Source organism: Mesoplodon bidens, assembly GCF_964165515.1.
Source record: "Mesoplodon bidens genome assembly, chromosome: X".
NCBI lineage: Eukaryota > Metazoa > Chordata > Mammalia > Artiodactyla > Ziphiidae > Mesoplodon > Mesoplodon bidens.
The window spans coordinates 47981684-47994049 of record NC_138163.1 but is presented as its reverse complement, the minus strand read 5'-3'; the positions used below and the strand labels follow the sequence as shown (position 1 = coordinate 47994049).

General features: G+C 43.1%; 1 protein-coding gene across 2 annotated transcripts in view; it reads right to left on the bottom strand.

The window, feature by feature from the left end:
• Positions 1-11035, bottom strand: part of MORC4 (MORC family CW-type zinc finger 4) — a 51004-nt gene extending 39969 nt beyond the window's left edge. For both annotated transcript variants that reach the window (XM_081221571.1, XM_081221572.1), the window contains exons 1-3: positions 10640-11035; positions 10449-10521; positions 4018-4150 (exon numbers count right to left, since the gene is read on the bottom strand). In XM_081221571.1, coding sequence (XP_081077697.1) covers positions 4018-4150; positions 10449-10521; positions 10640-10741 — 308 coding nt within the window. In that variant the 5' untranslated portion in view covers positions 10742-11035. The remainder of the gene's footprint in view (positions 1-4017; positions 4151-10448; positions 10522-10639) is intronic.
• Between the last annotated feature and the right edge of the window lie 1331 nt (positions 11036-12366).

The window sequence follows — 12366 nt, the reverse complement described above, 5'->3', positions numbered from 1 at the left end:
ATAAAGTAGTATTCAAATTTTAATTTTAAACTAACTCTAGAAGTCATTCTGAGAATTGTCATGTGCTATCCTCTACCTCTACTTGAGATCTAATATCATATCTAAAACTCAGGGCTCTTCATAAACAGTAATGGTACCTACCATGTGAAATGGATCTATAAGGTTATTTGGACTTAAACCTACTCTAATGCCACCAAAGCTTCAATTAGGTGCTCAAGGGGAAGTGGTGAAAATAGGGAGACTATATTACTCCCTTAATTTCCTTACCTTTCCTGCCTGTTCTGCCATCTAGCGTGTCTTTCTTCCTTTGTAAGTATAAACTTTCATTGTGTTATGGTTTGGGGAGACTAAATGACTATATAAGGTTGAGAAGATAAGTAGTGGGGCAGGGCCAGAACCAGAAATGGAAAAGGATGACAATAATGAGATGAGAGGAGCTGGAAGCTCAGTATGTTGGTGTTGTTATGTTACCCTTAACTCTTCCCATGTGTTCTTTTATTCCACTTGCATTCCCATATTAGGTATTCTATTTAACTGAAAATCGCAGAATAGATGCCAGATACCAATCAAATAACTAACTAATATAAAACCCTTAACAATAAATAACAGAATTGTAGGAATGTATCTTATATAGTTTGGTTAGACAGGTGGTTTCTCTTCATTAAGTCCTATTCTATCCTCTCGTGTAATAGACAACGGTGTTTACACACCAAGGGGGCTCTTTGAGTGGAATCCAGGAAAATAGCAGCTTGCTCCCAAGTTCCTTAAAATGTCAAGATTCTAGAATCTAGAGGGGTAAATTTAAATTGGGACTCTGATCAATGAAAAAAACCTTAGCAAATTCATGGACATACAAGGGCAGGTACTGCTGTTCCCTAAATACACTGGTGATGTAGTATGTTGTATAAAATAATGAAAGAATGCTAAGCACACTGTTATTCTCTGGCTGTTGTTTTAGAAGAACAGACCTACTAGGAAATGCAGTTCTGATCAGAGGTAGCAAATACCTTCAATCCATGGATCTGTGGCTGCTTTTAATCCTTGACCTTTAAGAGAGGTTTTCCAACTTGCTGAAAAAGGCAGCTGAATATATAGACTAGTTGGTTCACACACTATCCCCATAAGCTAAAGAGAATTAATTGTGGACCTTAAAGGAATTTAATGATAGGCTTTTTCTTTTTAACTTGATTTTCATGGGATTCTGCATTTATGGGAGAAACTGTTGTTTCAGTTACATAACTATTTTATTAGCCTGAAAATATAAGAGTAGCATAAAAAGTTGGAAAATGTGAATAAGATTATAACAAACGTTACAGGTCAAATAGAATTTCTGTAGGCTTAATAATTTTGCATAGTTACCTCTTATTTTTTCCAAATACAAAAATAATATGCCTCCAAACCACAAACAGAAAAATTAATATACTTAATAATAATTTTCAAAGTTTCCTCTAAAGTTCAACTATTTTAAAACAAATTGTGGTAAGTGGAATCCCTGGGGAAGTTAGAATCGGACTAAATAATCTTTTTTAAATAAACGGGACCTTCTAACAGATTCAAGTTTGTTTTAAGATATGATCAGAAATAAAATCCAACACATATAAATATACATAATCCAGGACTCACTTAAAAAATTCTCTAAAATTGAACAGACTTGTGGCTGCCAAGGGGGAGAGGGGCAGGGAAGTATTGGGAGTTTGGGATTAGCAGATGCCAACTATTATATATAGAATGGATGGACAACAAGGTCCCACTGTATAGCACAGGGAACTATATCAATACCCTGTGATAAACCATCATGGAAAAGAATATGAAAAAGAATATATATATATATATATATATATATGTATAACTGAGTCACTTTGCTGTACAGCAGAAATTAACACATTATAAATCAACTATACTTCAACAAAAATTTAAAAAATTCTCTGAAATTAATTTTCAAATATGAGGAACAACTGCCAGCTTAAATTAATGGGAAACATATTTGGCATGATAATGCCAAAAAATCCTATGGCTACTGTAGTTCCTGCCTGATTTTTGGGAACAAAACATCCTTCATATCTGAACTCAAATGTCATTTGTTCATGATAGCCTTTTTTTTTTAAACATCTTTATTGGAGTATAATTGCTTTACAGTGGTGTGTTAGTTTCTGCTTTATAATGAAGTGGATCAGCTATACATATACCTATATCCCCATATCTCCTCCCTCTTGTGTCTCCCTCCCACCCTCCCTATCCCACCCCGCTAGGTGGTCACAAAGCACCGAGCTGCATGGTAGCCTTTTTTGATTCCACAGACTAGATTAGATCCCTCCACTATATACCCTCATAGAAACTATACTCTTCCTTCATAGCACTTACCACTAGTGGAATAACCTATGTAGTTGTATTACTAGTCAATTATTTTATATCTTTCCCATTAAACTGCCAGCCCCTTGGCAATAAGGATCATGTCTGTCTGGTTCACCACTTTATCTCCAGTGACTCTCACAAAAGTGCTCAGTAAAAATCTGTTGAAAGAATCTGGAACAAAAGTTGCTGCAATTATTTCGAAACCATCCTCCTCCTTCCTCTTGCCTTGTAATTGTAAGCACCAAGTCTCACAGATGTAGTTCCACAGACAAAATAGAAGGTAGTAAGATTTGTCGGGCCCACTATTTGACACCCATGTCACCGGGATAAGGTGTGGGGGGAAGGAACCAATAAGAGAATAAGTGATTTTAGAAAAAAACACTAGTACATACAGAATTAGACACATAAATATTTTGGTCCCAAAATCCTCTTTTTCTTTATATAAAATATTAATTTTAGGAGATAAAAGTGAGGCTATAAGTTTAAAAATAGGGCCAACTCCATACCTTCATCAACATATTGGCCGCATTCTTATCTCACTTCTAGAAGCTTTCCTCAGATATTCTTCAAATTATAAGGATCTGAGACATAAGGTACACAGATTGCTGAGTGGTAAAACATAACCAAATTTATAATTGGTTATGTCCAAATTTCACTTCTTTTCTTTGATGGATCAAAGGGATTTCCCTACAAACAGGGTTATAGAATTAGAATACCTTCAAAGAGAACTACAACCAAATGAATTTTTTTTTCCATTTTTCTAGTTCAGAGCCCGTTCCCTCCTCCACAGAACCCCTCCACTGGTACTCATGCTTCACATGCTCATTCAGGAAGCCTCATGGAGAGTAATCAACCTCATCTGCTAAAAAAAGGAAGAGAGAAGGAAGGAGTTGAGGAAACACTCATCTTTTACTGAGTGATATGTGAAGATGATAAAGTACAAACTTACATTCTTAACTACAAACCTTTTAAAGTAATTAAATGAACTGACAGTGGCAAGAGAAATCTGTTATCACCAGCTTCAGCAGTTAGAAAAGAGAATTTCCTAACCCTGTAAGTCTACTGCAAAACTTTCAAAGATTATGTGTATGATGTCCTCTATTTATCTTTCGTGGGCCTTGATTATACCCAGGCATGTTCATGGTTCAATCCATAAATTGTTCCAACGCCAATACTCCTGACCTAAGAGTGAATTTAAGTTAATATAAGTTTGCAAAGGTCTTAGACCAGTGAAGACCTCCAGGTTTTTACCCATGCTGTTCTTTTTGCCTGGACTCTCATCCCTTGCCCCCCTGCTTCTTTACCTCATTGAATTCTACTACTCACCCTTTAGATCTCAGCTTAAATATCACTTCATCTAAGAGGCTTTGCCTGACCTCCTGGATCAGATTGGGCTCCCCTGATGAGTTATCTCATTGCATCCTATACTTTTCTATCATTATACCTATCATTTTTTGTTATGATTATTGCTTGACTGTCTGAATTGCCAGCTAGACTCTAAGTTCTGTGAGGGCAAGAAGAGTGACTATCTCATAACCTGTGTCCTAGCACATAACAGCTGCTCAATAAATATTTGTTGAATGAATAAAGGGAAAGGAAAATTATTAAGCCTTAAATAGAGTTCGTGAACTCAAGACAAGAGAAAAAGAATGAAGACATCTTTACCTGAGCATTCGGTGTAGTTTATGAGGTGTCATCCCACATCCATCATCAGTAAAGGTCAAACAAGATTTATTCTTGACCTCCTCAACATCTATAAAGACCGTCCTGGCGGATACATCTGGATCTACAGCATTATCTGCAAAAGGTAGAAATCTGTGATATTAGATCTCTTTTTCTAATATTCTATTAAAATCTCTAGTTCAGTGCCCCTAAGGCATAGAAACTGTCCTTTATTCCCTTCATGTGAATGTCCCAGAAGGGAGCAGGGAGCATTAATGGTATAGGGAAAAATAGGTATGATGGCAGATGGGTTTATGAAGCTGATTTCTAGATTTCATATGATGCCTGATGTGCAATCTGCTTTCTCTCTTCAAACTTCAGAGACTGTGGGAAAAATAACTCCTCCATATACTTCAAGCATTTTGCTCCATTTTCATCTTATCACTTCTTGTCTTTTTAGCCACTTTACTGCTCACAAAGGTATACAGTAAAGGGTGATTATGGAGAAGAGTTGAATCTGCAACTTTGGTACAAATAGATACATACCACACGCGTTAGAGTTTATTGTGAAGATTTTATTTTTTACTTCTTTTTTACATCACCTCCTCCACTGAAGAACACAGATATTATCATCATCCTTGTTTATAGCCTAAGAGGCACTGAAAGAGTTACAGGTTCAAAACCAAAACACTAGCTGTCTGCCTAAATCCCAATGATCGTAGTAAGCATGCTTAGAGGAGTGATTCTGCTTAGGCACTCTGTAATAGTCTTGAAGGTGAGGCTGTTTAACCCTCATTAAATGGAGAACATAGAATTAAAGTAGGAAATATAAATACAGAAAGTTTCACGATTCTTTCTGAGTTAGGTCTTCACAATGGGTTAATTATTTAAGACTCCAAAGACATCCAATATAGCCATATTCTAACATATGTGCCATGTCTACAACCCCAGGGGGTGCCATTGTCTAATAGCCACATCTTTTTGCCACAGGTGCCAGTTTACGTAATTGTCAGTCACTAACACATGTGGTACAAAAGTCTCATTAGGGCTCACTGGCCCAAGTGGGAGGGCAGCTTGTGCAATCTGTTGGATAGGTTCCTTAAGCACTCCTGTCTTTACTAGCTGTTTAATCAAGACAAAGACCTTCCCTTCCACCTGTTTCCCTTTCCCTGGGATCCTACACTGATTTACTGATACCATGTGGCTGGGCTGAGAGATCCAGGTAGGGTTCTGGTTGTATACTCGTCCCACTACCAATGTTCAGATCATGGCATTTCTCTACTGGGAACCTCCCTTACAAGCAAGAGAAGTATCACACATGTTCAAAATATCAGTTTTTATAACACGATTAACAGTATCAGTTACAACCACTTAAGTGTGTGGAATGTCCATCAAATAAAACAAGACAGATTAATTTCAAGGGCCACAATGGTGTTGCCAGAGTCACTGATAAAGCTGTCACTGATTGTAACCCAAAAAGTCTTAACAGCAGAAAGGCATCACCGATAGCCCCAGAAGGGGGTTAAAAGGTCTAATATAGTCAATGTTTAAGGACTAGGTGGTGCCAAGCCTTGTGGCACGTGGTAAATCGAGTGGGTCAACTTTTGGCAGGAATTTTAAGTCTGACATGCGATAGTGGCTTTATCAGAGATACAGTGTTTTACTTTGTAATAAGAGGCAGCAGGTTTTTTTCTTTAACTGACAGAAGGATTCAGCATTGTGAAGCTGCCTACATTGTTCCAAGAAACTACTTGGCAAGCAGGCCCTGAATTGTTTTAGAACCTATCAATCACTCCGACTGGAAGAAAGCCAAGGCCATTGAGACTGATACCTTTAACTTGTCAACCAACAGGACATCATTTCTACTTTGAAAACTTGGGACATAGAGGAATTTTTTTCTAACACTTTATGAACATTCACAATTCAAACATATAATACATATCAATTCCAATCCCGCATTTATAAAACTGTACATTCAATGAACCAGCCTGCAGGCCTCTCACCAAAAAATCACTTTTATTTTTTCCCTTTTTACTGTAAATTTCACCCAAACTTTACTAGGTACTTTTTTAAAGAAACATACCAAAGAGTTTTAATACAGGCATTTCAGGAGTTACAAGGTAATGGCCAGGAGAAACTAGACCTTTTATCTCCTTGGCTGGAAATGGGTGGAGTACGGGGGTGGCATGCCAGAGGCCAGGGTCAGCTGAAGCAGCAGGGAAGGAGAGATCAGCAGACAGGCCAGCAACACAGTAAGCACAGCTTTGCACTTACTTTCAGTTTTAAGTGGCCTTTCACTTGGCCTCAACAAATGAAATTATAATAATAACAGATTGGCCTCAATAAATGGACTTATAATAATAAGGCACCAATCTGGTGGCTGGCTTTAATCTTACCTCTTGCTGCTTAACCTTCCAACAATTTATCAACACGTAGCCCATGCTATCAAATCCTAGGGAATCGGTCTTCTCCCATGGCCCAGCCCATGTAGCCCGTGAACAGGTAGGGCAGTGAGAGAACCCCTATTCCTCTCGCTTGGCCCACCACTTAGGTGAGAGGGTAACAGGGAAGACCCAAATCTGACTACATGTTGGATCTGTTTCTTTTACTTTAACCTTTGCTTTCCTCTGCTTTTGTTCACTAAAAGGACACTGTCTATACACAATGGCCTGCCTGGGGAATCCTGCCTCTCTGCCTGAATGTTAAACCAAAGTGCCTTTGCTCAGGGAAGCATCCTGACCCAGTCCACCTGTGGATGGCTGCAAGAAAGAAGAAATGAACACATCCCTTGCCTGAGACTGGCCATTCCAGAGGATATTTGCAAAACCTATGGTCTTTTTACTTTACCTCCTCATCTCCTCCCCCCTTCTGTTCTATAAAAGATACTGGCATCCAAACCCCGATAAGATGGTTCTTTTGACACCCTAGTCCGCCATCTTCTCCACCTGCCGGCTTTCCGAATAAAGTCATATTCCTTGTCTCAACACCTCGTCTCCTGATTCACTGGCCTGTTGTGCGGCGAGCAGTCTGAGCTTGGACTTGGTAACAAGAGCTACACTACCAGATCCTGGGATGTCTTTATTCCCTAACCTGGCCCACACAACCTCACGTGCTACCAGATCCCAGTAGTCTTCTCTCTCGTAACCTGGCCCATGCTACCCTCAGTGCGAGGACTCTACCTCTAACTTCCCTCACTCACCACCTAGGCAAGAACATGAGAAACCAGACCCCAGGGACTCTATCTGACCCCCTAACCATCTGACCCCTGATCTTCTAAAAGAGCATTGTAACTGAAGCTTCATAGCTCATCATAACCCGGGAAGCAATGAGAAAGTGTCCCATGACAGAATCCTTGGAGAGACAGGATGGCGAGTGGGAGATGGCTTTGACGCAGCGCTTCCTCCCATGTCCTCCTGTTGCAGGGGAATGGCCTTTGAGGATCCTGTAAGGTTGTCAGGGCCAAGCTGCAGCCCTACCGACATCCTGCAAGTATCAAAAACTGTTCTTGTCTATAATTAAGGTCACCAACTTCTGATACAAGTCTCTTCTTCTTCCTCTGTTTTCTCTCTGTCTCTCTCTGTCTCTGTCTCTGTCTCTGTCTCTCTCTCTCTCACACACACACACACACACACACACACACACACACACACACGCACAGTGTCAGCATTCAAATGACCACAAGTTTGAAATTTCAGTCATTTTTTGTCCTCCCTCTCTCTTACCCTATACATCCTTAGGCTCTCTTACACCTTGCTATTGAATATTACTATTGCCATCGACACTTTCTTAGTTTACAGAGTTTATTCCCTCTCATCTGGATTATTTTGCTAACCTCCTACCTTGTCTTTCAAAGCCACGTCTCTCTTTTCTCCAATTCATCTTATACAACGCTGCAAGATTAACTTTCCTGAAGCACAGCTTTGATCGTGACATTCCCTTGCTCAGAAAACTTCAGATTAAAAGCTCAAAGACCCAAGCCTCCCAGTCACATTTCGGTCCCAGCCCACCTTCCTAACTTCATTCCCCGCTTGGTACTTGGAGTAAAAAAGTCTGTGTTTGAGTCCTGGATCTGCCACTTACTAAACACATAATCTTGGAAAAGTCAATTAAATTCTCTGAGCCTCTGTATTCTTATCTGCAGGCTGATAATAATAATAATGATGATGATGCCGTCTACCCCAAAAGGTATAGTTAAAAATGTATTTATGGGGCTTCCCTGGTGGCGCAATGGTTGGGAGTCCGCCTGCCAATGCAGGGGACACGGGTTCGTGCCCCGGTCCGGGAGGATCCCACATGCTGCGGAGCGGCTGGGCCCTTGAGCCATGGCCGCTGGGCCTGGGCGTCCGGAGCCTGTGCTCCGCAACGGGAGAGGCCACGGCAGTGAGAGGCCCACATACCACAAAAAAAAAAAAAAAAAAAAAAAAAAAAAAAAAAATGTATTTATGAAAGCTCTATGTAAACTCTCTAAGGACCTATAGCTTTGACTATTCATGAACTCCATGCTCCAATTAAACTCAACTACTCAGTATTCTTCATGCCTTTGTTCATGCAGTTGTTCCTTTTGCCTGGAATGCCCTCCCCTCCCCACACCCATATCCACATGTCCCAATCCTTCAAATCTCAGCTCAAATGTCACCTCTTCTCCAAAGCCTTTCCTAAACCTCCTCTTCCTGGTAAGCTGGAAGTCATCCCTCCTTCCTCTGAACTCCCACAGCACCCAATGTGTCTATCTTTGCTGATATATCACTTTCTATCTTGCAGTTATACAAATAATAAACCTTCTGTACATGTTTTGTCTCCCCTACTAGAAGATGAACCTATGTTGTATTCATTTTTGTACCCACCACAGTGGCCTTGCCCACAGTGAGTGCTCAATAAATATTTATCGAATGAATGGTTCACCAGAAAATTAATGCATAAGTGGAGGAGAAAACCATGAAGGAAAACCTAAAATGAAAGCTTCGGATTACCTGCTAACACTTTGCTCTCCCTTTTCCCTATATGACCACAAATAGTTGTGATTTGGTTTTAAAATCTGTGTGTTTGTAAGTATGTGTGCAGGGATGTGTGCGTATGTATTGATATATAATACACATGTATACTTGCACTTATACGGGTCAGCTTAGGCTAGAATTAGGTTAAGTTAATACTTAAGGCAAAAATCATATATATTCAAAATTACAAATGGAACTTTTTAAATCACCCATAAAGTTCAGTACACAGTACAGCATAAGTGCATATGGTTTTGCACAGTGCCACTGTGAGGGAACAACACATTTCTGTCTCTCATTTCCCACTAAGCAAATTGTTACTTTTTCCTCTCTTTGTTTCTTTTTTGTAAGTTACATGCACTTAGATCTCATTCCACTATGAGTTTCCCTCAAGGCATGGTGCAAAACCTTAAAAATATAGTCCCTGTTCTCTAGGATTCAAAACGTGCCAATGTCACTTTCCCCCCTTCACCTTCTAATGAACATACATATTGTGAGCATTCTGTGTTATGGTCAAACTAATCATCAAAGCTCCCCATCACCCTTCCAAATAAGTCTGACCATCTCCTCCTGCTGCCCACTGACTTCTCGCCCAAGGCAATCCACACTGCATGGCCACAGCGATTGCTTAAGTTGTAACTGGGGCTCATCTGGGGAGCTTTGAAGCCATTTTCAAGATTTTGTTCTGTGCTACCTTGCCCCATAAACATCTCTCCCTAATTCCAGCTTTTGTAACATTTGCAACGTGCTGCATTTTGTCCAGGAATGTTTTTCTTCTTTGCTTTCCACACAGTATTTAGCACACTGCTGCAAAAGCTGGTGTACTTGGCTTCAAGGGATCAACTGAAAACTCTTTAAAAGCAAACATCGGTGGAGCGAGAGGTTAAGTGCTCAGTATTCATTCCAGCGGTGTGAGGGCGCTCGTGGACCGCGGACCCAGCCCTCCGCAGTCGCAGGGAGCCAAATGCACTCGTGTCATCTCTTAAGAGATGTCCCATCATTCCCAGACTCTCTGGTCCCAAAAGTTAAATAACTCCGTCTTCCAGACCTTTCTTCATGCCCCTTTGCTAGCTTGGCGTCCTCCGTCTGTCGCCGGCCCCCGTGGAGCCCAGCTGCCTCAGGGCCCGATATTTTTATGCATCTCCTTTTGATTATTAACTACGTTATCCTAAAGTGCCCGGAACATCACGAGCCAGAGAGAAAAACCACACGGGAGTCCTAACTCTTAGGACACACCTTGTTTCTTCAGCTTAATCCGCGGAACCTCGTCCCTGGCGACAGAGCCGACCCCCTCCTCCGCCTGCGGAGCCGGGGCCGGTCCCGACGCCCCCACCCCATCCCCGGCCCGCCCCGCGCGGCTCCGCACATTCCTCTCGCGTCCGCGGCACCACGTTGGCACCGCTGCCTCGGGCGGTCGCGGCCAGGCCCGCCCTCACCACTCACCTAGCAGCTCCGCGATGGCACTGAAGGGTCGCGTGTGGCTGCTGGAGTTGCTCTGCAGGTAGCGGGGGCTCATCTGGGGGCGAGAGAAGGTCCCGTCCCGCGTGAGGCCTCGGCCCGCCGGGCCCTCCCCGCGCGCCCCCCGCAGCCCCGGGACCCGCGCGCGCGTCCGCCCCCTCGGGCCCCCGACCTACCGTGCTCAGGCGGATCCCAAAGGCCTGCGGGCCGCCGCCCGGCCGGGCCAGCGCGCTGCCCGGCGCGCCAGGGCCCGCGGGGGCCCCTCGGTACAGAAGCATTTTTTTGGCCGCCACGATACTCGTTTGCCGCCGCCGGACTCCTTGCCCGGCCGTCCCGGACTGGCCCTCGCTAGCTCCCGCTCGCAGCTGGCGGCGGCCGTCCGGGACTGGCCCTCGCTTGCTCCCACCCGCAGCTGGCGGAGGCGGGGCGCGCTCCAGCCACCTGTCCGGGACGGGAGGGGTGAGGCCGGCAGCGCCGCGCGGTGGCCCCGCCCTGTCAGCACCTCTCCCGACCCGCCGACTGCTGGGGCCGGCCGCGGGGCCGTACAGAAATATGGCGACCTCCTGACAGCCGCTCCTTGATCCCCGCCCCTAATTAATTCTTGGCGTTTGCCATAGGCCAGGCCGCCGAGCGGGAAAGCGCGGGGGGAGGGGGCGGACGCGTGGGGAGGGGCGGGAATGAGGCGAGGGGAGGGAGAGGGTGCAGGGATTTCTGGAACAGAGTCCCAGTTAGGCGGTATGACTAACGGGCAGGATAAGACAAGTCTTACAAGTTCTAAAGACTATAGTTTTGCTATCTGGGGAGATAGCAGGCTCGCGTGATGGGAAAGCATTCGGACTATTTTGCCTCAAATGCCTCCAGAAACAGCCAGAACTTTCCAGAAGGCAATTGGCAAATCAACTTCAAAGCTTTGCAAGCGCGCAGGGAGGCTGTTTATAAAAGGAGAAATTGGAATGCACTTAAATACCCCAAAGTAGGGAATGGGTTAGGTTATGCAGTATCCATAAAATGGAATACTATGCAGTTCTTAAAGGCCGTATTTGTAGATGAAAATTTATTCATGTGGAAAATATTCATGAGGGAGTTAAGGAAACAGGAGGTCACCACATATTGTGTAACGTGATACCTTTTTTTATTGGAAAAACAAGTACATTTATACATACATATGCATACACACACACACACACACACACACACACACACCCTACAATGAGAAACACCTGAAATGATATATTTCAAGATGATATCTACAGGTCTGGAATTATGATATTTTTCCCTTTTTTTTCTTGTTTGTATTTTTTAGTTTTTGTACTATTAAACATACACTTTGATTACAGAGAAGAGATTTTTATTTTTTTTTAAAAAATAATGTTCCCTGGTACAGGTGAACCATTATTTGACCATTCCTCTGTGATAGTTCATGTTGTTTTCCATTTATTTATTTTTGGCCAAAGAAAAAAGTGCTGCCTCAGACATCCTCATGTACAGATCATGAATTTCTGGTGCAATTATTTCTACAGAATATTGTTGTGTCTAATAGCATGTGTGTGATTTACTCTTAACGAATACTGTAAGATGGAGGCAACTTGCCCTCCCAGAAGCAGTTAGCGATTTTGCCACGTTCATAGCACTACATGGCCTTTTTTTTTTTTTTGCGGTACACGGGCCTCTCGCTGCTGTAGCCTCTCCCCTTGCGGGGCACGGGCTCCGGACGCGCAGGCTCAGCGGCCATGGCTCACGGGCCTAGCTGCTCCACGGCATGTGGGATCTTCCCGGACCGGGGCACGAACCCATGTCCCCTGCAGGGGAGCCCGAAATAGTATTTTTTATTCAAAAGATTGACAGAAAGTTGAAAGATCAAAGCCATGTAGTGGTGCTTCCCTAGTGGCACAGTGGTTGAGAG